The sequence below is a fragment of the Aquarana catesbeiana genome, linkage group LG07, assembly GCF_042186555.1.
Source record: "Aquarana catesbeiana isolate 2022-GZ linkage group LG07, ASM4218655v1, whole genome shotgun sequence".
NCBI lineage: Eukaryota > Metazoa > Chordata > Amphibia > Anura > Ranidae > Aquarana > Aquarana catesbeiana.
Window position 1 is genome coordinate 23,807,913 of NC_133330.1, and position 26,544 is coordinate 23,834,456.

At 47.9% G+C, this 26,544-nt stretch overlaps 1 protein-coding gene across 2 annotated transcripts in view; it reads right to left on the bottom strand.

Moving 5' to 3' along the window:
* The window catches only part of LOC141102784 (netrin-4-like), a 60,396-nt gene that overhangs the window by 20,158 nt on the left and 13,694 nt on the right, over positions 1–26,544 (bottom strand). For both annotated transcript variants that reach the window (XR_012235200.1, XM_073591777.1), the window contains exons 2-6: positions 25,389–25,924; positions 19,623–19,889; positions 7,770–7,896; positions 5,992–6,180; positions 1,372–1,585 (exon numbers count right to left, since the gene is read on the bottom strand). Coding sequence is in view for 1 of the 2 variants with exons in the window: in XM_073591777.1 (XP_073447878.1) it covers positions 1,372–1,585; positions 5,992–6,180; positions 7,770–7,896; positions 19,623–19,889; positions 25,389–25,924 (1,333 nt within the window). In the remaining variant the exon portion in view is untranslated. The remainder of the gene's footprint in view (positions 1–1,371; positions 1,586–5,991; positions 6,181–7,769; positions 7,897–19,622; positions 19,890–25,388; positions 25,925–26,544) is intronic.

Here is a 26,544-nt window from a genome sequence, read left to right on the forward strand (position 1 = left end):
AACAGGTAATTTTTCTTCTTCACTGGTGGGCACTAATGAGGCAGCACTGATGTGAAGGCACTGGGCATTAATGGGCACTGATAGACTGCTCTGATAGGTGGCACTGATAGGCAGCAATTATGGGCGACACTGATGGGCACTGATAGGCGGCACTAATGCGCACGGAAAGGCAGCACTAATGGACACTGGTAGGCGGCACTAAAGAGCAAGCCCTAGTAGGCAGCACTGATTGACAGCACTGGTTGGCACAGATTGGCAGCACTGGTGGGCACAGACTGGGAGCACTGATGGGCACAGATTGGCAGCACTGGTGGACACAGATTGGCAACACTGGTGGGAACAGATTGGTAGCCCTGGTGGGCACAGATTGGCAGCACTGATGGGCACTTATTGGCCGCGCTGGTGGGCACTGATTGGCAGCACTGATGGGCACTTATTGGCAGCACTGGTGGGCACAGATTGGCAGCACTGGTGGGACTGCGCTGATCATCACTGATCATTTTACAAAAACCGGTTATCGGCTCTCTTCTCCTCTCCTCATGCTGTCAGTGTGAGGAAAGGAGTGCCGATAACCAGCTTCTGTTTACATCCATGATCAGCTGTGATTGGAAAGCTGATTGGCTCAATCTGTGATCAGCAGTATCCTAAGGACACTGTGATCACAGAGGGTGCCGCCCGTGCCTCACAACGGGCACGATCACGGGAGGCCATCATATGACGGCCTCCCAGAACTAGCCAGCCGCACTGTAGCCGTCATTCGGCTATAGCACAGTCAGCAAGTGGTTAAAAATGACCTTTCTTTTTTCAGTCTGCAGTGCTGTAATTTTCTGTAAAATATGGCAACCTGGAGATGTTTTGTACACAGATGGTATACAGAACGCCCCCCAGAAATGTAATTACCTGCTTGTGTGATTGGCTCAATGATTTTCCCTGAATTCTACACTAAGATACAAGTCAGATTTTAGGCATCCTCTGCAACAGAAATTTCATTTTTGGAGAGTTACTGTATTACCAAAGGGTTACTCATTTCTAAAGGGATGCAGACACTGCCAATTTTCCCATTAGATCCCTGCAAGTGCAGCAGCTGATTAATAATGAAAAAGTCACTCCTGCAGAGAATCAGCATCCAAAGACACAGAATAGCAAACAGCTATTCCTTCAGAGAAGAAACAGGTCAGAAGCTGCAAAAGGTTTGTTAATATCTCTGCAATGTACATTCATCACCCAGAGGAGGATTCTTTTTTTCTCAGGAAAAGTGGATTTACTCTTTAAGTGCTTTGGGTCTGTTTAGAATTGTTCAAGGTGAGAACCTGATCCTACCTGAAGACTGGTGTTAGTGATCATCATCATGACTCAGGTGGGATGTTGTACCTGTTTTGGCATTCTCCTGTATTGGGATCGCAGTCTCTGGAGCAGTCGCAGGGCCGGCAGCCATTTTCCCCGAACCCCCAGTATCCCACCAAGCAGTGGTCGCAGTATGGGCCGGCCACACCGGGCTTGCAGTAACAGAATCCCGTTCGGGGGTGACACTTCCAGCTCCGGTTTAATGTTTCGTTCATTGAACCGATGACATTGCAGGAGCATTCTGTATGGAGAGAGCAAAAAAAAAAAAAAAAAACTCTGATGCAACACAACTCCACTTCTCCTTTCCCTTGGTTCAAATCCTAAAGTTGGGCTAGGTATAGATATACTGATTTTTTTCAGTTTGATGTTTAATGCATGCATTCTGCGTAATGAGTCCGTGAAACCCTTCCAGGCTTTTTATTACCTTTCACAGAGATCACAATACTCCCCCTCTGCCTGTGTATAGTATACAGCATTTTTGGCTGGAGCTCCCCTTTACCCTAGCCCAGGATGAAGCTAAATTAGACAGCTCCCTCCTCGCCTCGCTCACAGCTGTGTCCCGCGTACACAAGCTCGGATTATTGGGCTTCAAAAAAAAAAAAAAGGAGCCAAGATTTAATTGAATGAGCATAGCTAATGCCACAGATGTACCACAGAAGGAGACAGAGGCTTAAGGGAACAAAGGGCTGGCATTATGGCCCCCGCGAGGAGTCATGCCCGACTATGAGCGAAAATCCCAGTTCCAGATGAATCATATCACACCGTATCAGAACCCAGGAATCTGGTGTTCTGCCCTAGCTGAAGGGCAGGTGTGTGTCAGGCGGCTGGCGGACTTTTATCCCCCCTTCTCCTTTTGTGTCTGAGGGGCCGGAGATGGCACACAAAGTGGGGGGGGGACTTTACTGGCAGAGACACAAGCTAAATTGCTCACCAATGCATCACATCACACGCTCTCTTTATATATCTCTCTCTATTCCTAGTTCCCTTATTGTTTTCCTCTCGGGTTTATCATTTCCTCTTCTCTTTCTCTCTCTTTTTTCCCCAAATCTTGTCTGGCCCTCTTTCATTCTTCCTGTTTCTTTATCTCTGCCTTTCTTTCTCAGATCCTTCACCTCTTTTCTTAAAGTTTCTCTGCATCTCTCTCAGCCTTCTTTGCCTTTTCTATCTATCTATCTATCTATCTATCTATCTATCTATCTATCTATCTATCTATCTATCTATCTATCTATCTATCTATCTATCTATCTATCTATCTATTCTTTTCATATACTCTTTTACTCTCTTTATTTCCCATTCCTTTGATACTCTTGACCCTTCCTTTCCTCCATGCACTCGTTCCTTCCACAAGCCTTCTCTCCTTCTCTCTCCCATTACCTCCATATACCTTCTCTTCTCTCTCTCTCTCTTTCCAGTTCTCTCCATAAACCTTCTTTTCTTCTGTCCCTCTTTCTCCCATTCTCTCCATATGCCTTCACTTCCTGTCTCCCTCATTCCTTCCATATACCTCATTCCTTCCATATACCTTCTCCTCCTCTCTCTCTCCCATTCCTTCCATATACCTTCTCTTCCTCTTACACCCGTTCGTTCCATACACCTTCTCTTCATCTCTTTCCCATTCTTTATATACACCTTCTCTTCCTCTCTCTCTCTCCTGTTCCTTCCTTACACCTTTTCTTCCGTTCCTTCCATACACCTTCTCTTCCTCTCTCTCCTGTTTCTTCCATACACTTTCTCTTCTTCTCTCTCCCATCCCTTCCATATACCTTCGTTTCTTCTCTCCCCCATTCTTTGTATACACCTTCGCTTCCTCTCTTTCCTATTCCTTCTATAAACCTTCTCTTCCTCTCTCTCCAGTTCCCTTCATACACCTTCTCTTCCTCTCGATCCCGTTCTTTCCATACACCTTCTGTTCTTCTCTCTTCCATTCTCTCCATAAACCTTCTTTTCCCCTCTCTCTCCCGTTCCTTCCTATCTCTTCTGTTCCTTCCATACACCTTCTCTTCCTCTCTCTCCCATTACGTCCATACACCTTCTCTTCCTCTCTCTCCCATTCCTTCCATACACCTTCTCTTCCTATCTCTCCCATTCCTTCCATACACCTTCTTCTCTTCCTCTCTCTCTCTCTCTCCCATTCCATCCATACACCTTCTCTTCCTCTCTCTCCCATTCCTTCCATACACCTTCTCTTCCTATCTCTTCCATTCCTTCCATACACCTTCTTCTCTTCCTCTCTCTCTCCCATTACGTCCACACACCTTCTCTTCTTATCTCTCCCATTCCTTTCCATAAATCTTCTCTTCCTCTCTCTCCTGTTCCTTTCATACACGTTTTCTTCCTCTCTCTCTCCCATTCTTTCCTATCTCTCCCGTTCCTTCCATAAACCTTCTCTTGCTCCCTCTCTCCCATTCTTTCCATGCACCTTGTCTTTTTATCTCTCCCATTCCTTCCGTACATCTTCTCTTCCTACCTCTCCTGTTCCTTCCATACACCTTATCTTCTGCTTTCTCTCCCGTTCCTTCCATACACCTTCCCTTCCTCTCTCTCTCTCCCGTTCCTTCTATATATCTTCTCTTCCTCTCTCTCTCCCTTCTCTTCCTCTCTCTCCTATTCCTTCCATACACCTTCTCTTCTTCTCTCTCCCGTTCCTTCCATACACCTTCTCTTCTTCTCTCTCCCATTCCTTTCATACACCTTCTCTTCCTATCTCTCCAGCTTCTTCCATACACCTTCTCTTCTTTTCGCTCCCATTACTTCCCTACAAATTCCATTCCTCTCTCTCGCTCTCTCCCATTCCTTCCATACACCTTGCCTTACTCTCTCTCGCTCTCTCCCATTCCTTCAAGCACCTTCCTATCTCTCTCGTTCCTATACACCTTCTCTTCTTCTCTCAGTCATTCCTTCCATACACCTTCCCTTCTCCCTCTCCCATTCCTTACATACACCTTCACTTCCTCTCTCTCTCTCCCATTCCTTCCTTCCATACACCTTCTCTTTTTATCTCTACTATTCCTTCCATACATCATCTCTTCCTATCTCTTTCGTTCCTTTCATACACCTTCTCTTCCTCTCTCTTTCATTTCTTCCATACACCTTCTCTTCCTCTCTCTTTCATTTCTTCCATACACCTTTTCTTCCTCTCTCTCTCCCGTTCCTTCAATATATCTTCTTTTCCTCTCTATCCAATTCCTTCCATACACCTTCTCTTCTTCTCTCTCCCAAATCTTTCCATACACCTTCTCTTCCTCTCTCTCCCTTTCTTTCCATACACCTTCTCTTCTTCTCTCTTACCCGTTCCTTCCATACACCTTCTCTTCCTATACCTCCCATGCCTTCCATACACCTTCTCTTCCTATCTCTCCCATTTCTTCCATACATCTTCTCTTCCCCTCTCTCCCGTTCCTTCCATACACCTTTTCTTCTTCTCTCTCTCATTCCTTCCTTCCATATACCTTCTCTTCTTCTCTCTCTCATGCCTTCCTTCCATATACCTTCTCTTCTTCTCTCTCTCATTCCTTCTATACACCTTCTCTTCCTCTCTCTCTCTCTCTCTCCCATTCCTATCATATACCTACTCTTCCTCTCTCTCCCATTCCTTCTATATACTGTTTATTCCACTCATTCCTGTTCCTATCATACACCTTCTCTTCCTCTCTCTTTCCCCTTCCTTCCATAATCCTTCTCTTCCTCTCTTTGCCCCCTCCACCTCCCAACCCCCTAACAAACTCATTTTACTATCTCCACTGGCACAACAAAATAAAGGTTTTCTTTCATCTAAAAATGATATATCAGATTTGGACGGACACCACTGAGTAAAATTCAGTCATCACAATTTCCTGGCTTTCTTCTCTCTCTTCTTTTTCCAGCACATAATTTAATGATTGCGCTCTCCCTGCTCGGCCTTCTTGCTTCGTGTTGCTTTCTTGTCCTTTGTTGGTGCAGATCATTTTCGGCATATGCATATTTAAATTCATTATTCTATATTTGTATTTATTTTCAAGAGCTTATAAACTTAGTTAGCATAGATAATTATATAACGGACTCCTCTCCACTTCCTTACTGTATTGCTTTGTACATTTTTCTTTAAAGCATATCTACCGGCCCCCCAACCCCATTATTATTCATATATAGTGGATGCCTTATTCCTTTTTCGGGCTATTTTTTCTCTTTATTTTCACCTGGTGATCCTGCCAGTAACACACCTTCTATGGTAGGGTGAAAACACTTGCTGTACTACCTATGATGGAGCTGCATTGTCACCCTAGGACAGGACTACTGACACCTCCCCCTCCCCCTTACATAGGGAGGGAGGTGGATGTGTAGTTCACAGTAGTTTGAGATATCAGTCTAGTGCACAGGGAGTTATAAGAACACTGAAAACCTGGCAGGTCTTTATTATATACTTGCAGAAAATGTTCTTAGCCTTAAAAAAGGAAAACGAATACAACCACCACATTTAAGGAGTGGTAAACTGCAATATATTACATGTACACTACATGTACAATACACTACATTTGTACTTGGGTTTTCATACATTTGAAAACATCATAGAAGGACTTAGTAGCAGTGCCTCTTTCACCACCTTCTCCTCTATATGTTTATTGCTGCAACCTCTCCACCTATCCAATACAGGTCCATGCCACCCCTTACCTTTGCATGCCAGTGGGGAGCTGATGGGCTCGCTGTATTCTCGGTAGTAGCCGCCCTGGCAGCGCTGGCAGCGGTACCCCTCCGTGTGGTGCTGGCAGTTCTCGCAGACCCCTCCGCTCTTATTTCCGGAAGCAAGCCAAAGGTTGTGATCAAAGCGGCAGCTGAGGGCGTGATTGTGACAGCGACACCCTGCGAGTGATGAACAACATGGGCAAATTGTAGCTTAAAGAGACCCTGTCACCAACTTAAAACATTTCAAATAAAGCAGAGAGAATTCAAGAACTTTACATGCTTGCATGCAGTGTTTCTTCATTCAATAAATTATATTTATTCACTTGCAATGTATCTTTGAACTAGTCAATTTTGTAGCACAGCCCCCTCCCTTCATGCATGTTATAGCTCTTTCCTCTTCTGTGAGTGTCTAATTACTGTCAAAGCTGGCCCAGCTCCTTTGCTCCTTCCCTCCCTACTTTTTATATACCTGCCAGGGGAAGAGCAACGGAGAATACTATAGAGCAGCCATTCTCAACCAGGGTTCCGTGGAACCCTAGGGTTCCTCCAGAGGTGGCTAAGGGTTCCTTGAGCTGTGGCTAAATGACCAATCATGTGATGGTGCCTGCATAGTTCCAGGTCCAACACCACTTGGCATAGCCAGAGCCATGTCTGTAAAGGGAGCATTCTTCCCACTGTCCACCACCAAAGGAGGGAGCAATTTCCCAAAGGCCACCAATGGACTACTTTTGTCAGGGGTTCCCTGGGACCTGAAAATGATTGCAAGGGTTCCTTTGGGGTAAAAAGGTTGAGAAAGGCTGCTATAGAGTGTCACTTGAGTCGGCCGGGTCTGCTGACATCACATCTAAGATGGTGGCACCCAGCAGCAGTCTCAGGATGACTCTAGGTCGTAGAAGTCAGAAGTGAGAGGTCATCTGGCAGTTACTGCTCTGCCAACTGTGGGACCTCACACACTCTCTCCCGACTCTGAGGACATAACAGCATCAAATAGCAGCCCTGCACTTAAGAGAAATATCAGCAACTATGGGGTTCAATTAGTTTTATGCATTCTCAAAAGCTAGAGGAGATCAGGCTAAAGTGAGGTATTTGATGCATCCTTTCGAATCTTCAGAGAGCCTTATGGCTTCCCTATAGTAGACCTAATCTTTCGAGGCTAGGTCTGCTATCCAGATAGAGTCTTGCTCTGAGTTCCCAGGCCTGTACACCTGCTGTGCTCAATATGAGAGTTCCCACCATCCCTGCCATTAGTTCCCAGGTCTGCACCCCTGCTTTGCCCATTCTGAGGGCTTACTACCCTTCCGTGTGCTGAGTCCCCAGGTCTGCACACCTGCTCTGCTTATAATGAGGGGTTCTCACCATCCCTGTTCTGAGTTCCTGGGCCTTCACACCTACTTTGCCCATTATGAGGGATTTCCACCATTCCTTTCCTGAGTTTCCAGGTCCGCACCTCTGCTGTGCCTATTATCAGGGACTCCCAATATCCTTGCTAGAATTGTTATATAAAAATAGAGAATGTAATAGTATTAGCTGAAACACACAAAGGCGGACAGGGATACTCTAAAACTCTCAGGTGGACAGGAACAGAACTAGGAATTAGGACAGAGAGTTGGAGTTTTTGGAGCATCCAATATAAATAGGAAGCCAGGGACTCTCTTAGTCCATCAGTCTCCAGCCATACCTAGAATCAAATTTTTGGATGGACAGATCCTTTAAATAACTATAAACATACAAGCTCTCTTTATGTCGGCCATCTTTTCTGTACTCACTCTTACACTCGTTGGGTGCTCCTGTTTTCCCATCTCCAGGCCTCCATGGGTGGTCGTTGTACAGAAGGGCACACTGCTCACAGTGGTCTCCGGCTGTATTATGCTGACAGATACATTTGCCAGGGACCTGTTAAAAAATAAAAATAATATTAATCATTCATTATGATCTGCCCCATAATTAGATTTTACCACCCATGTGAACAAGGCCTAAGATGTGTCATTAAGAGACAAGGCCAAGGTCTTCTATATCAGATTAGGAGAGGTTCCCCATGACCGGTGGACAGATAAGGGTTGATTTACTAAAGGCCAACAGACTGTGCACTTTGCAAAGTGCAACTGCACTCTGCAAGTGCAGTTGCTCCAGAGCTTAGTAAATGAGGTAAAGCTTCACTTTGCAATGAAGACCCAATCACATGCAAGGGAAATAAAAGAATAAACAGCATTTTTGCTTGCACATGATTGGATGATGGAAGTCAGCAGAGCTTCTGCTCATTTACTAAGCTCTGGAGCAACTGCACTTTGCAAATGCACAATCTATTTACCTTTAGTAAATCAACCTCTATGTATCTTATACTTTTCATCAAAGAGAAACAGTACAGAGGAGGTTTTAACACTACCGATTGTTGACCAATTGATGTAGAATATCCTACATAAAACCAATCACTATGATCAGCAATGGCGTTCCCTGGGGGGGTGGCAGAGGGGGCCCGGACCCCCCCCAACATTATGCTGTGCCCCACCATGTGCCCCCCCAATTTTTTTTTATTTTTTTACAAAAAATCTATGTCTAAGAGGGAGAGAGTCCCCAGTCAGCTCCTGCGGGTGATTCCTCCCCCCTCCCTGCATAATGCGAGCACTCACACAACCACGGCCGCCCGATCTGCTCCTTCCCCTGCATCCTCATTGGCAGGGAGAAGAGCGAGTTGCAGGAAGGACTCCACCAGGACTCTCAGTTACTGAAAAAACAGACTGATTTCTCCCCTCCTTAGGACAGGAGAACCAGCCTGTAAATTCCAAGAGATGCCAGTCCAGCGCTGTCAATAGCAGGGGCAGGACAGCAAGAGAAGGCTGGGGAACCCCACAGTGACAGAACACCAGGGCCCGGAGGCAAGACAACCTTTGCAACCCTGATAGTTCTCCCACTGCTTTGGACCCTTATATTTTCTTGGTATGCTGGTGACATATATATCTTGTTTTCTGCCACCCTGGGGGGGACCCAATACAGTAGGAAGGGAGCTCACTGCAGAACATGTGAAAGGGCCCCAGTGTATATTTATATATCTATATATAGATATATATCTATATCTATATATAGATATAGATATATATCTATATATAGATATATATATATATATATATGCATTTTATAGTTGCCCCCCTACTTTCGTCCCTGACCCCCCATGTGCCCCCCTAAATATGAAAGCTGGAGACGCCACTGATGATCAGCTGTCACAGTGATCACATGATCAGGAGCCAGCAATACAAGACCAGGAGCTGTCAATGATGCTGGGGACACGCAATTGTGCACGCTTCAGCACAAACACATGCCACATACACTATATTACCAAAAGTATTGGGACACCTGTTTTTACACGCACATGAACTTTAATGGCATCCCAGTCTTAGTCCGTAGGGTTCAATATTGAGTTGGCCCACCCTTTACAGTTATAACATCTTCAACTCTTCTGGGAAGGCTGTCCACAAGGTTTAGGAGTGTGTCTATGGGAATGTTTGACCATTCTTCCAGAGGCGCATTTGTGCGGTCAGGCACTGATGTTGGATGAGAAGGTGTTCTGTCGGATTGAGATCAGGACTCTGTGCAGGCTAGTCAGGTTCCTCCACCCCAAACTCGCTCATCTATGTCTTTATGGACCTTGCTTTGTGCACTGGTGTGCAGTTATGTTGGAACAGGAAGGAGCCATCCCCTAACTGTTCCCACAAAGTTGGGAGCATGAAATTGTTAAAAATGTCTTGGTATGCTGACGCCTTAAGAGTTCCCTTTACTGGAACGAAGGGGCCAAGCCCAACCCCTGAAAAACAACCCCACATCATAATCCCCCCTCCACCAAATGATTTGGATCAGTGCAAGGTCCATAAAGACATGGATGAGCGAGTTTGGGGTGGAGGAACCTGACTGGCCTGCACAAAGTCCTGAACTCAACCCGATAGAACACCTTTGGGATGAATTAGAGCGGAGACTGTGAGCCAGGTCTTCTCGTCCAACATCATGACCTGACCCCACAAACGTGCTTCTGGAAGAATGGTGAAACATTCCCATAGACACACTCCTAAACCTTGTGGACGGCCTTCCCAGAAGAGTTGAAGCTGTTATAGCTGCAAAGGGGGGGCCAACTCAATATTGAACCGTACGGAATAAGACTGGGATGTCATTAAAGTTCATGTGTGTGTAAAGGGGGTGTCCCAATACTTTTGGTAGTATAGTGTATATGCAGTGCCACGAAAAAAAAAACTACTTCTATTTTGCATCATTGTAAAGGGATTAATAGTATCCACTGGGACAGACTAGGAGGGAATGGGATTATCATCTAATAGCAATGGCTTTATGGGCCATGAATAATGTTTCAAGTAGAAAGATTCTTCTGTAGTTTTAGATCTGCTTTAATTTTTCAAAATATCTCTATAGAACATTTAGTAGCATTCTGATTCACTTGATGTTTGGGATAAAAACGTGGAACTTCCCTGTAAATCGGCCCCATAACAGATCAGTTCCGGACGCTCATTGTTCCCTTCCATTATATTAATCTGCAGCTAGCAGCGGGCAGTGGCAGCATTGGGTGGCAGCCCCCCTCCCCCCCCCCTCTGCGGGCACAGCCAGCCCCATGTCACTGTCTGGGATGTGTTTTTTTTCTGGCATTGAACCTTTTTTTTTATTCCAGCTGCTCTTTGAATTGCCGACCCAACAGCGGAGCTGCGCAGTGCCTGGGGGTCACCCAGCCTGGCACAGCCTAGATCAGATACTTTGGAAACCCTGCTGGGGATTATGGGGGGGGGGGGTGGAAGGCACAAGATGTTTGAACAAGAGATAACTTTTAGAAATGGAGGAGGGAGACAGAAGGAATGTGAGCAAATCCACCAAGGAACGGCTCTGTGCACAAACAAGGCTCACCTCGGGTGACCCGGGGACACACAGCCCGAGGTTCGGTCATATAGTATTATATACTGTATCTCACAAAAGTGAGTACACCCCTCACATTTTTGTAAATCTTTTATTCTATCTTTTCATGTGACAACACTGAAGAAATGACACTTTGCTACAATGTAAAGTAGTGAGTGTACAGCTTGTATAATAGTGTAAATTTGCTGTCCCCTCAAAATAACTCAACACACAGCCATTAATGTCTAAACCGCTGGCAACAAAAGTGAGTACACCCCTAAGTGAAAAAGTCCAAATTAGGCCCAAAGTGTCAATATTTTGTGTGGCCACCATTATTTTTCAGCACTGCCTTAACCCTCTTGGGCATGGAGGTCACCAGAGCTTCACAGGTTGCCACTGGAGTCCTCTTCCACTCCTCCATGAGGACATCACAGAGTTGGTGGATGTTAGAGACCTTGCGCTCCTCCACCTTCCATTTGAGGATGTCCCACAGATGCTCAATAGGGTTTAGGTCTGGAGACATGCTTGGCCAGTCCATCACCTTTACCCTCAGCTTCTTTAGCAAGGCAGTGGTCGTCTTGGAGGTGTGTTTGGGGTCGTTATCATGTTGGAATACTGTCCTGCGGCCCAGTCTCTGAAGGGAGGGGATCATGCTCTGCTTCAGTATGTCACAGTACATGTTGGCATTCATGGTTCCCTCAATGATCTGTAGCTCCCCAGTGCCGGCAGCACTCATGCAGCCCCAGACCATGACACTCCCACCACCATGCTTGACTGTAGACAAGACACACTTGTCTTTGTACTCCTCACCTGGTTGCCCCCACACACGCTTGACACCATCTGAACCAAATACGTTTATCTTGGTCTCATCAGACCACAGGACATGGTTCCAGTAATCCATGTCCTTAGTCTTCTTGTCTTCAGCAAACTGTTTGTAGGCTTTCTTGTGCATCATCTTTAGAAGAGGCTTCCTTCTGGGATGACAGCCATGCAGACCAATTTGATGCAGTGTGCGGTGTATGGTCTGCGCACTGACAGGCTGACCCCCCACCCCTTCAACCTCTGCAGCAATGCTGGCAGCACTCATACATCTATTTCCCAAAGACAACCTCTGGATATGATGCTGAGCATGTGCACTCAACTTCTTTGGTCGACCATGGCAAGGCCTGTCCTGAGTGGAACTTGTCCTGTTAAACCGCTGTATGGTCTTGGCCACCGTGCTGCAGCTCAGTTTCAGGTTCTTGGCAACCTTCTTATAGCCTATGCCAGGGGGAAGGCAACTTTGGCCCTCCAGCTGTGGTGAAACTATAAATCCCATCATGCCTCTGCCTCTAGGAGTCATGCCTGTGATTGTCAGGGTCTTGCAATGACTCATGGGACTTGTAGTTTCAAAACAGCTGGAGGGCCAAGGTTGCCTACCTCTGGCCTAGACCATCTTTATGAAGAGCAACAATTCTATTTTTCAGATCCTCAGAGAGTTCTTTGCCATGAGGTGCCATGTTAAACTCCCAGTGACCAGTATGAGGGAGTGACAGCGATAACACCAAATTTAACACACCTGCTCCCCATTCCCATTCTGAGACCTTGTAACACTAACGAGTCTGACTTGCTCCAGCTTCTAACTCACATATTCATTTTTTCCTCTCTACTGGCACCTTCCCCAACCCTCAAAAACAGGCACTGGTCACCCCCATACTTAAAGTGGTTGTAAATCTCAGACATGAAATATGAACAAAGCACATCCCTCTATAGTGTGTACTTGTCTCATTCCAGAGCACTAAGTGTAACATCTGTCTGCTGCCTCCTTCTCTGCTATAAGCTCTGCTGTGTCACTTCTAAAGAGTTTTCCTGACACCAAGAGAAAAATGGTGACGGGGAGGGCACAGTCTGTCCCTGTGTGCTGTGTGAATGGGGAGAGTGTTGTCCCTTCCCTCCAATCAGCTCTAAGAGCTCTCCTCACTGATGTAACTTTAGCTCTCCGCCCCCTGCTTTTCAGAGCTGAGAGATCCTGTGTAAATTCTGCACTTTGAATGGATGTTGGGGAAAGACTGATGTAGATAAACAGGTACAACTTATGTAGGGTGATTCGATTCATCTCTGTGTATCATCTGAGGCCAGTCACTTCACTGGGTGAGGATTTACAACCATTTTAAAAAGCCCTTGCTGGACTCCACTAATCTTAAAAACCCATCTCCTTGCTCCATTTACTTTCAGGCCAGGTTCACATATGTGCGAACTGGATGCGGGTTTCGCCGCATCCAATTCTCATGACATGCGAGTGTGCCTGACGGCTGTGGTCCGCATTCCAGAAGGGTCCTGTGTGTCTGTGGGTCAGGTTCAGGTGTGAATTCTGGCATAAATTGGCACCTGAACCGGTGAATAGGGACGCACCAGACCCCATGCTGGGAACCGCGGCATATGTGAACCCAGCCTTAAACTTGAAAGCCTGGTCCACAACCACCTGAGCTATCTCCTCCTTGTGAATAACCTTCTTCACCCGTTTCAGTATGGATTTTGCCCACAATACTCCATGGAAACTGCTCTCCTAAAATGATGATAATGATTTACTAAAACCAATGGTCACAATTCTTTACTCCTACTCTTTGACCTCTCTGCTGCCCTTGATAGAGTTGCCCATTCTCTCCTTCTTAAAAAACTCAATTTCCTTGGCCTTCGTAACTCGACTCTTTTTGGTTCTCCTCTTAGCTATCTCACCGTACCTTCAGTGTCACCTACAACTCTACCACCTCCCCTCCTCTTCCTGTTGGGGTTCTCCAGGGTTCTCTCCTTGGACGTCTTTTAACCTCTATGTACACCTCCCTCCTGAGTTAGCTGATGGCTTCCAATACCATTTCAATGGTGATGACAACCAAAATTATCTTCCTACCCCTAAGCTCACACCACCAGTCTCCTCACACATCAGTAAATTATTAACAGACATATCATTATGAATGTAACACCATTTCCTCCAACTTTTTAAAACTCTAACAGCAACCTACTAAACCAGAGGTCTCCAAACTTTCCAAACAAAGGGCCAGTTTACTGTCCTTCATACTGTTGGGGGGCCAGATTGTGGCCATTGGGAGTACAAAATGACCCAGGCCCGGCATCAGCGAGCATAAACAATGCCTCGTGTGGTACTCAGTTTCATAGTGCCTGTGGTCAGTAGGAGGAGGAATAGTGCCCCATCATTGGTGTCAGTGGAAGGAATAGAGCCCGAGCGTTGGTGTCAGTGGGAGGAATAATGCCCCATCGTTGGTGTTAGTGGAAGGAATAGAGCCCAAGTGTTGGTGTCACTGGAAGGAATAATGCCCTGTCGTTGGTATTAGTGGGAGGAATAGTGCCTTATCAATAGTTTCATTGGAACGAATAGTACCCCGTCATTGGCGTCAGTGAAAGAAAGCCACTATGGGAGGTTGAGGGGAGTGGCACTGCAAACCACTATGGGAGGTTGAGGGGCACTGGGAGCCACTATGGGAGGTTGAGGGGCACTTCAGGCCACTATGGGAGGTTGAGGGGCACTATGGGCCACTATGGAAGGTTGAAAAGCATTGCGGGCTGTTATGGGAGGTTGAGGGGCACTGTGGGCCACTATGGAAGGTTGAAAAGCATTGCGGGCTGTTATGGGAGGTTGAGGGGCACTGTGGGCCACTATGGGAGGTTGAGAAGCATTGTGGGCCGTTATGGGAGGTTGAGGGGCTCTGCGGGCCACTATGGGGGTTGAGGGGCTCTGCGGGCCACTATGGGAGGTTGAGGGGCATTGCGGGCCATTATGGAAGGTTGAGGGGCATTGTAGGTCGTTATGGGAGGTTGAGGGGCACTGTGGGCCACTATGGGAGGTTGAGGGGCATTGCGGGCCATTATAGAAGGTTGAGGGGCATTGTAGGTCGTTATGGGAGGTTGAGGGGCACTGTGGGCCACTGTGGGACGTTGGGCGGCAGCATGAGAGCTGAAAGGCACTATGGGAGGTTAAGGGATCTGCTAGCTAGATGTCCGGTAGAACGGAGGCCACCATCTGACAATGGGCCACGGTCCGGTGGTTTACAACCACTGCTTTATATTTACTATCAACTATGTAGTTCAAGGGCCTGCCTGAACTTATGATACTAACTGAATACGTTGCTTAGGGTTGTCCTCATATTATATAGTCCTGGTAACTCAAGGAAAGATTGTTCCAATTTTTGCAAGAAGGAAAGAACAATGTAGTCATAAATAGCAATCGATTGATCCAACTGCAGGAATCTGTTACGGGTGACCGGGTTACTTTCATTTTGTGCATCATCACTGCTCTTTTCATGCTCCTAATTAGTAAATACGAATGTGTTATACAAGATAAAACGTCTGAAAACCCTAATAATAAACCTCTCCTATTTGCTCCATTGTGGTCAATTATATCTACCATGGAAAGTGTTTTGCTATTTTTATTTGATATATGCACAAAATACCTGTTGATCTGCCAGAAATCTTGAGAGCTGATAACTTCTGGGTAGGCAAGACCTTTTGAGCCACCTTTTGGCGAAGGCAGAGTCACCTTGGGCCACCTTTTGGCGAAGGCAGGGTCACCTTGGGCCACCTTTTGGTGAAGGCAGGGCCACCTTCTTGGCGAAGGCAAGACCCCCTGGAGCCACCTACACTAAGAGACTGACTGGTTATCCTATTACACAGATGCTGTTCCCTTCATACCTTACTTACACTGATGGTCATCAGTGGTCATCATAGGGGTTATTTACTAAAATTGGAGAGTGCAAAATCTGGTGCGCTTCAGCATAGAAACCAATCAGCCTCCAGGTTTTTTGGTCAAACGTTAATTGAACAAGCTGGTAGCTGATTGGCTACCATGTACAGCTGCAGTGATATTTTGCACTCTCCAGTTTTAGTAAATCAACCTCAGTGTGTTGGACCACTGCTTCCACATGAGTCCCACTCTGTAGCTGCTGGCAGAGGGCAGGCTTTTCTCCTCAGGCTGTGGCTGCTTTAAAGCCCAACTCTGGCAATTTTCCCTTATGCAGTGGGGCTGTGCCCACACTGCATGTGTGAACTGCTAATTTGTTCTAGGGATGAGCACACAGTTCATACTTACCTGACCTGCCATCTGCTTTCACACTTGCGACACATAAAGTCGCATGACAAGTCAAAACACATTTATTTCACCTGCAGCTGCTCCAATGTGACTCAAGCTGCGGCGACTTGAAAAGAATTTCCTGCACCACTTTGATGCGATTTCAATACAACTTAGCCCCCATTCACGCCGATGCAGCTTTGAAATAACGCCACTTCAGTGAGATATAATATCATACCAGGGTCAATTCTACACAGGAGCCAATTAACTTCCCAACATGTTTTTGGGGTGTGACCCGCAGGGAGTTTATGCAAACTCCATACAGCAATTGTCCTTGCGGAATGGCGACCAGGAGCCCCAGTGCTCTAAGGCAGAAGTGCCAAGGTGGGCCATTCCTGGACAATATGTGTTGGCGCGACCGCTTGTAGTCTCCACCAGGGATGCATGTGAATGGGTGACAACACAAGAGAAATACTGGGAAACAGTTGTCAACCTAAACAGGAAGTGCCTGAACATGGACGTTCCTGGCAGGATCACCATGGAATAATTTTAATGAATATTGCAGATTTTTAAAAAATATTTGGAAATGACATGGGCATGGTAAAGCTTTTAGAGATTTTAATGGATTGGGTTTAGATCTACTGTAAATACAATGTGGATGGCTGGTAAGGCTTGGTCATAGAGCGGCAGATAAGGCGGCGGTGGGCGCGCTGCCAGCTGGGTGGTATGCGATGGGGGCGGGGTGATGGGGGGGTTTAGCTGAGTCCAGCCACCCCTTGGCTCTGGAGGTCAGGTTGTGCCAGCTTCCCCCAGGGCCTCATGCTCAGTGAGTGTGACAACACTGGGCTCAGCTGACCGAATTATCGCTAACACAACACGGGTTGCCATTTTCTGTCTCGTAGGGCAAAACAAAAACTACTAATACCGCTGATATACAGCGCCAGGACATCAAACTGATGTTATCATGACATGACACACAGCTGAAGTCTAAAGTGAGCAAACACATTCCTGACCACTAATTCAATTAAAGAAGTTCCAAACCCAATTACTAAAATCTCATACGACCTCTGCTATGTTCACCTCAATCTTTATAAATAGGGATCTTTTATTACCTGGTGATCCTGCCATGAAGGTCCTTGTTCAGACACGTCATGTTATGGGGTGACAACACTTGTTTTCCCTTTGTGTTCCTGTGTTGTCCTCCCGATGGGAACTACCAACACATATTGGGCAGGTGTGGTCCATCATTGACACTTCCTATTATGGTATGACAACACTTGTCCTTGCCTCAGATTTATGTTCCTGCCTAGTTATCCCGTTACATGGATCCCCCGATGGAGACTACCAACATATACTGGGTAGGCATGGTCCACCATTGACACCTCCTATTACAGGGTGACGACACATGTTCTCGTCACGTATTTTTATTCCTGTGTTGTCACCCTGTCATAGGCACCCTTGATAGAGACTACCAACACATTTTCGGCAGGCATGTTGTCACCGTGTCACATTCACCCCCAATGGAGACTACCCACAAGCATGGGGCAGGCATGGTCCACCATTGACACTTCCTATTATGGGATGACAACACATGTCCCCGTTTTGCGTTCCTGCATTGTCACCGTGTCACATGCACCCCCCAATGGAGACTTCCCACACGCATTGGGGCAGGCATGGTCCACCATTGACACTTCCTATTATGGGATGACAACACATGTCCCTGTTTTGTGTTCCTGCGTTGTCACCGTGTCACATGCACCCCACCCAATGGAGACTACCCACACCCATGGGGCAGGCATGGTCCACCACTGACACTTTCTGTTATGGGCTGACAACACTTGTCCTTGCCTCAGATTTCTGTTCCTGCCTAGTCACCCTGTTATATTATGCACCCCCCCAATGGAGACTACCAACATATATCGGGTAGGCAATCCACCATTGACACCTATTACAAGGAGACAACACTTGTCCCTGTGTTCTTGTATTGTCACCCTGTCATATGCGCCCCCCCCCCATCCCCCCGATGGGGACTACCAACACATACTGGGCAGGCATGGTCCACCGTTGACACAGCCTGTTACAGGGTGACAACACTAGTCCTTGTTACCCATTTGTGGTCTAGCGTTGTCACCCTGCCATATGCACCCCCCCTCAATCGAGACTACCAATGCATATTGGGCAGGCATGGTCCACGACTGACACTTTCTGTTATGGGCTGACAACACTTGTCCCTGTTACTCATTTGTGTTCCTGTGTTGTCACCCTGTCACATGCACCCCCCGATGGAAACTACCAACATATATTGGGCAGGCATAGTTCACCATTGATACCTCCTTTTATGGGTTGACGACACTTGTCCTTGTCTCCCGTTTGTGTTGCTGCGCTGTCACCCTGTCATATGCCCCCCCCCCACCATGGAGACTACCAACACATATCGGGCAGGTATGGTCCACCGTTGACACAGCCTGTTACAGGGTGAAAACACTAGTCCTCGCTTAGTCCTTGTTACCCATTTGTGGTCGTGCATCGTTACCCTGTCACATGCACCCCCCCCCCCCCCCCCCAATGGAGACTACCAACACATATTGTGCAGGCATGGTCCACCGTTAACACTTCCTGTTACAGGGTGACAACACTGGTCCTTGTCTCCTGTTTGTGTTCCTGCATTGTCACCCTCTCACATGCACTCTACCAACACATATTGGGCAGGCATGGTCCACCGTTGTTACTATTAAGAAGCCTGTCCAGAGCAATGATGTGCAGCTGACACTGGAGCGAGTGCAGGCAGTCAGGAAGTGACTGAAAAGAGGCTGGAGGAGTTTAGCAGCACTGAGAGAGGAAAAGCATAAAAAACAGGTTTTCTCTTTCGCTTATTGAGAGATGCAGGAAGATCAGCCATGCACAAATGGCAGCTGGAGGTGGTAGCATAACCCACAGTTGATCTTCAGTCAACAGCAGCAATTCTTGATGCACGAAAGAGAAAATAGTTTTACAGTAAGTACTAAAATTCTGCTGAAAGTTTTATTAAATGTTGTTAAATTCCTGGGCAAAAGAACCTTCATTTAAGTCAATAATAGCCAAGAAGGATATACATGCGTTTTCAAACCCAGATATTACCCTGTAGAGGTAGCAGTGACATCATCACTGTGCTGTACATAGTCTGTGCAGAGAGCAGAACTGTGGGAGGGGCCCAGCAGACTCCACCCACTACAGGCTGCCTGCAGGAAACTACAGGAGGGGGGGGGCGGAGACAATTCCAGTCACCCTGCACAAGAGGAGAGAGAGAGAGAGCAGAGCTGTGGGAGGGGCCTAGCCGGTCCCACCCACCACAGGCTGCCTGCAGGAAACTACGGGGGGGCGGAGACAATTCCAGTCACCCTGCACAAGAGGAGAGAGAGAGAGAGCAGAGCTGTGGGAGGGGCCTAGCCGGTCCCACCCACCACAGGCTGCCTGCAGAAAACTACAGGAGGGGGCGGAAACAAGACCGGTCACCCTGCACAAGGAGAGAGAGCAGCAGTGAGCGGTCTTTATTACAGGAAGTCTCACACTGGGATTACTGCACAGATCTGGAAGAAATTCACAAAGCTCACAAAGATTGAAGGAAGAATACACATGACTTCAATATTTAGGCAACATTTGCTTATCCCGGAGTTCAGCTTTAATGTTTTCCTGGACTCACCATGCTGTCCACACCGGCCACGTTCCCAGCCTGCTGGCATTCCTCAGCGTGCCCGTTGCAGAAGCAGCTTCCGCGGACGATGAGGTCGTAGATGGCATAATGGGCGAATCTCTGTGGCTTCTCCAAGGACCCGGGCACACTTTGGCAAGGACATTCCTGTCTCTTTAAAAGGAGGAGCCGGAGGTTGGTGATTTTTAGCTGATCCTGGGCCTGGAGGCTGTAGGGATCTTCGATCCTGTTTGCTGGAGTTATGGCACGAAATATCACCTGCAGGAGAAACGGCAAAGTACTGAATCAACACAGCTATATATATTATTTGGAATAAATAAAGCCAAGCTGTTGCCCATTGCAAAATATCCTTAGCTCCCCGTTCACATAAGGCGATTTCAAATCAAGGCAGAACGCGCAAGTTGCGGTTGGGCGCTATTATTCTCAATGGCACCCAGTGGAGGCTGGTGCTAAACTTTTTTCGGGAGCGGCAAACAACCCCCAACCCCCCCCCCCCCCCCCCCAGGTCCGCATTTACCCCTCCAGGGTCGCGGCGCCGCGGCTTCCCTGGCTTCTCCTCCAGGATAACCCTTTAGATCCTCCTCCTGTCCTGATAGGCTGGGAGAAGAAACCAGAAACTGATAGTGAATATTGATTCGCTAGTGTCACAAGTGGGTGGGTTCGGGGCTCAGTGCTCTGCGCCCCGAGCCCTCCCTTTTTTGCAAGCCAATTAACGCCTTAGGCTCTAATCATGTGCTTGAAGAAAAAAAAAACCTCATAGAAAGACCCCCGCATGCAAACTAGGGGGGCAGCGCCCCTGCGCCCATTGTGGACCAGCAGCCACTGATGATGCCCCAATCGTAGTGCAATCCTGCCCAATTGTCGCGCAACAAAATGGAACACTTAAAAACCGAGCTAAGCTTGCCTCCCAAAAAAAGGATCAGGAGCTTGTTTTGGGCAACAAATGCACATAGGGCAGCTCATTGAAGTGACTGGGCTGCCCTATGCGCGACACGCGTTTCGGTGTGTAAATAGCACTTTAAAAATCACGAACAGGAACACTTGTTCCTGCTATCCGAGGTCTGGATGGGGCCCTAATGCTGACCATCAGTTTTAAAAATAGTGGAGAAGAGTTAGAACCTCTGTCAGGTTTTAATTCTAAAAAAATCTAACTGATGCAGCTGCCACATCAAAGGATTGCCCTGATGAAGGAGGAGTGTGTTTGGCCCCGGAAACGTGTTGGCCTTATTTTGCTACGAATCAATGTTATCATTAATTTACCTTGGACTCTCGGACATTTGTTTGGTGCTCTCATTGGATCGTATGCATGTCTTTTGAGGGGATTTTTTTGCTGTCTGTGTCCCCATTAGAAGATTTTCCCTCAATTCCTGTGCTGGTGACATCCTATTACAAGCTCAGCCTCAAGTTTAGAGCTTCTGGTTTAAATCCAGGCAGGGCTTTTAATCAGTAGGTACCTGTAGGACATGCAATTCTGGCACCTCCAACGCTGAATGTATGTAATGGTGATGGGGTGTGCTGGGGGATTTATTGTCACTAGGATGATCTATTGTTGCTCGGAGATCTATTTTTGTGGCAGGTCTTTAGCTGCTGGGAGGTACTATTGTTGCTGGGGGATCTATTGCTGCTAGGAGGAACTATTGTTGCTGGGGGGGATCTATTGTCGCTGGAGGATCTATTGTTGTGGCAGCTTTATTGTTTCTAGGAGGAACTATTGTTGCTGGAGGACCTATTGTTGTGGCAGGTCTATTGCTGCTAGGAGGAACTATTGTCGCTGGTGGGGATCTATTGTTGCTGAGAGATCTATTGTTGTGGCAGGTCTATTGTTTCTGGGAGGAACAATTGTTACTGGGAGATCTATTCTTGCTGGGGATCTAATGATGTGGCAGGTATATTGTTGCTGGGAGTAACTATTGTTGCTGGGGGATCTATTGTTGTGGCAGGTCTATTGCTGCTAGGAGGAAATATTGTTTCTGGGGAGGTCCATTGTTGCTGGGGGGATCTATTGTTGCTGGGAGATGTATTGTTGCTGGGAGATCTATCGTTGCTGGGAGATCTATCGTTGCTGGGAGATCTATTGTTGCTGGGAGGAACTATTGTTGCTGGGAGGAACTACTGTTACTGGGGGATCTATTCTTGCGGGGGATCTATGATTGTGGCAGGTCTATTGTTGCTGGAGGGATCTATTGTTGCTGACTGGGGTCTATTGTTGCTGGCTGGGGCCTATTGTAGCTAGGGGAGGGGTCTATTGTTGCTTGGGGGGGCTATTGTTGCTAACTGCAGGGGATTTATTTAACTGCTTTACTGGTTTTCACATTCCATACAAATTACTTAGCACCACAAAATGACACTTAGTTCTGTATTGTATAAAAAAGGTGATACTGGGAGGTGGGTAGGGGGATGGAACCAAGGGGCAGTGCTCTGAGGTGGGTAGGGGGTGGAGACAAGGAACAGTGCTCGGAGGTGGGTAGGGGGTGGAGAAAAGGGACGGTGCTCTGAGGTGGGTAGGGGGTGGAGACAAGGGACAGTGCTCGGAGGTGGGTAGCGGGTGGAGAAAAGGGACGGTGCTCTGAGGTGGGTAGGGGGTGGAGACAAGGGACAGTGCTCTGAGGTGGGTAGGGGGTGGAGACAAGAAACAGTGCTCGGAGGTGGGTAGGGGGTGGAGAAAAGGGACAGTGCTCTGAGGTGGGTAGGGGGTGGAGACAAGGGACAGTGCTCGGAGGTGGGTAGGGGGTGGAGAAAAGGGACGGTGCTCTAAGGTGGGTAGGGGGTGGAGACAAGGGACGGTGCTCTAAGGTGGGTAGGGGGGTGGAGACAAGGGACGGTGCTCTGAGGTGGGTAGGGGGTGGAGACAAGGGACGGTGCTCAGAGGTGGGTAGGGGGTGGAGACAAGGGACGGTGCTCTGAGGTGGGTAGGGGGTGGAGACAAGGGACGGTGCTCTGAGGTGGGTAGGGGGTGGAGACAAGGGACAGTGCTCTGAGGTGGGTAGGGGGTGGAGACAAGGGACAGTGCTCGGAGGTGGGTAGGGGGTGGAGACAAGGGACAGTGCTCTGAGGTGGGTAGGGGGTGGAGACAAGGGACGGTGCTCTGAGGTGGGTAGGGGGTGGAGACAAGGGACGGTGCTCGGAGGTGGGTAGGGGGTGGAGACAAGGGACGGTGCTCTGAGGTGGGTAGGGGGTGGAGACAAGGGACGGTGCTCTAAGGTGGGTAGGGGGTGGAGACAAGGGACAGTGCTCTGAGTTGGGTAGGGGGTGGAGACAAGGGACAGTGCTCAGAGGTGGGTAGGGGGTGGAGACAAGGGACGGTGCTCTAAGGTGGGTAGCGAGTGGAGACAAGGGACAGTGCTCTGAGGTGGGTAGGGGGTGGAGACAAGGGACGGTGCTCTAAGGTGGGTAGGGGGTAGAGACAAGGGACAGTGCTCTGAGGTGAGTAGGGGGTGGAGACAAGGGACGGTGCTCTGAGGTGAGTAGGTTGTGGAGACAAGGGACGGTGCTCTGAGGTGGGTAGGGGGTAGAGACAAGGGACGGTGCTCTGAGGTGGGTAGGGGGTGGAGACAAGGGACAGTGCTCTGAGGTGGGTAGGGGGTGGAGACAAGGGACGGTGCTCTGAGGTGGGTAGGGGGTGGAGACAAGGGACGGTGCTCAGAGGTGGGTAGGTGGTGGAGACAAGGGACGGTGCTCTGAGGTGGGTAGGGGGTGGAGACAAGGGACGGTGCTCTGAGGTGGGTAGGGGGTGGAGACAAGGGACAGTGCTCTGAGGTGGGTAGGGGGTGGAGACAAGGGACAGTGCTCGGAGGTGGGTAGGGGGTGGAGACAAGGGACGGTGCTCTAAGGTGGGTAGGGGGTGGAGACAAGGGACAGTGCTCTGAGGTGGGTAGGGGGTGGAGACAAGGGACGGTGCTCTAAGGTGGGTAGGGGGTAGAGACAAGGGACAGTGCTCTGAGGTGAGTAGGGAGTGGAGACAAGGGACGGTGCTCTGAGGTGAGTAGGTTGTGGAGACAAGGGACGGTGCTCTGAGGTGGGTAGGGGGTAGAGACAAGGGACGGTGCTCTGAGGTGGGTAGGGGGTGGAGACAAGGGACAGTGCTCTGAGGTGGGTAGGGGGTGGAGACAAGGGACAGTGCTCTGAGGTGGGTAGGGGGCAAGGACAAGGGGTGACTCGGAACAGGGAGTACCTGCACTTATACTCTAATAAAAAAAAAAATCCCTGAATCCAGGTAATGTCAATGTGCATCACTCCATGCAGTCCTCCACCCAAGTCTTTCATATACAGAAACCCTGATGTATCAAAGTAAAGAAGTGAGATGGTGGAACACTGGACTCAATATAGAATATGGGAGTCCAGTGTTCGAGTATTTCTAAAGCAGCTCTCAAGTACACAAAGATCCCCAACTTGGCCCTCCAAAGCTTCAAAAAACTGAAAGCAAAGCTCAAACAGTTCAGATAAAGTAAATTTGTTTAAGCAGTCATTTAAAGCAGTCAACGCATTTTCGAGAAGTGCCATAGGATTTCCAAAATTAGAACTCCAGTATTCCCAAACTTTTATTGCCCCAACCATCTTGTTTAGTCAACCATCACTAAGTCAGGATGCAGGGGCCTCTTGGAACCCCCAAAGTGCACTGGATTTTCTTTTTTTCCTAAATAGAAATAGTATTGTTTTTTGGACACATAGCCAAACTTTGCAGAAGCTTTTGGGTGTACATAAGGGGTGGACAATTTAATATGGAATGCCAGTCTGTTCAATCCAGGAGAAAGCAGGATTTTTTTTAGGAGCCAGCTCCACTACCAACAACTAGATAAAACCTCAAAAGTTGGCGCCAGCTGTAAGCTTTAAGGAGCATTGGCTACCTGGCTCTTGGGATTTTTCCAGCCCTGGTGTGGATAATGTATGGGGACAGAAGTAAACACAGAAAGGTAAAGACCAGGGGTCTCCAAATTTTTCAAGGGGCCAGTTTACTTTAGGGGGCCAGATTGTGGGCGAGGGTAGAAAATGTCCCTGGCCCAGCATCAGTGAGAATAAACATGACCTCAAGATTGGAGGTCACTAGGAGGAGGAGTAGTAGCCTATCATTGGTGTCATTGGGAGGAATAGTTTCCCATCATTAGTGTCAGTGGGAGGAATAGTGTCCCATCATTGGGGGTGTCAGTGGGAGGAATAGTTCACCATCATTAGTGTCAGTGGGAGGAATAGTGCCCCATTATTGGTGTCAGTGAAAAGAATAGTGTCCCATCATTGGTGGTGTCATTGGGAGGAATAGTTCCCCATCATTAGTGTCAGTGGGAGGAATAGTGTCCCATCATTGGTGGTGTCAGTGGGAGGAATAGTTCACCATCATTAGTGTCAGTGGGAGGAATAGTGCCCCATTATTGGTGTCAGTGAAAAGAATAGTGTCCCATCATTGGTGTCAGTGGAAAGAATAGTGACCCATCATTGGCGTCAGTGGGAGGAATAGTGTCCCATAGTTGGCGTCAGTAGGAGGAATAATGCCCCATAGTTGGTAACAGTGGGAGAAATAGTGTCCCATCATTGGTGTCAGTGGGAGGAATATTGTCGTCCCATAGTTGGCATCAGTAGGAGGAATAATGCCCCATAGTTGGTGTCAGTGGGAGGAATAGTGCCCCATCATTGGTGTTAGTGGGAGGAATAGTGCCCCATTATTGGTATCAGTGGGAGGTAAAATAGCACTCATATATGTATTTATTCTATGCATACAGTTGATTGCCTGGAATTCTGCTTTAAATTGCATGGAAGACTTCTTACCTCCCCTTTTGTACAGGGCCAGGAGTCTGAATACCTGGAAGTACATCGTGCTCCCTCCTCGAACAGGTCATCTGCCAAACCAAAGGTGGCCGTACAGTTATTTGCAAAGTATTTATAAGCCCTCCAGGTCTTGCCGTGGTCCCCGGACCTTTCCAGCACCATGGCTGCTGGGCGCGGAGACTTGAACACCATGATGACATGAGTCAGGTAGAACTCTGTCTCGAAGTCCAGCCTTATCTCCTCCCGGAGGACACCTTGGGCAGACTGCCACCACGTCGCTGGACTTGAGAACACATCATCTGTCATGTGAGCAGGTAGGTGGGAATTCTCAGGCTGGTTAAGGCTACACTTTGTACACTGGGGTGGACCACAGGAGACCGGGGCCTTATGGAATAGCTGGTCCTCGGTGTAAAAGCAGTAGAGTTCACTGGTGTCCATTCCGCAAGTGGTGAGCGTGACCGGTGTCCGGCCAGTTGCAAGGTTCCCAACCGGTGGGTTACAAGAGTGTCCATCACAGCGGTGCAACTTGGCTGCATCTGTAGCAGTGAATGGAAACATATAAAAATTACCATTAAGAAAAAATACATAACAGAGAAAATGAGAATTACTGAGAAATTCAGTAATCATATACATCGCTGAAAAAATGCATTTATACTTGTACACACTTGACACTACCCATTCAGGGGTTTCGATGGGTGTACTGACTACCATTGTCCTTTCATCCTTCCAAGTTAAAGTGTATGTAAGGCCAAAAGTTTATTTTTTTTAAATTTAGGATAGACTATGGAATGGTTGAAGCCCCTGTTAGGTCTGGTGTTCACTACCAGTGGAGTAGTGGTGCACTAGAGTCACTATATGACACGTGGATTATCTAAGGCAAATTATTTTTTTATCTACTTAAGACAAAGTATGGAACGGTTAAAGCCCCTGTCAGGTTTGGATTGCACTACCAATGGAACGGTAGTGCACTTGGAGTCGCTGGGTGCACTGGAGTTACTAGATGACACGTGGATTGGGAGTATACTTGGAGTCACGAGGTGCACTGGAGTCACTAGAAGACATGGACTGGATGTGCACTTGGAGTCACTGGGCACTACTGGAGGCACATGGGCTTGAAGGGCATTTGGAGTCACCAGGCGCTGTGGAATCACTAGAT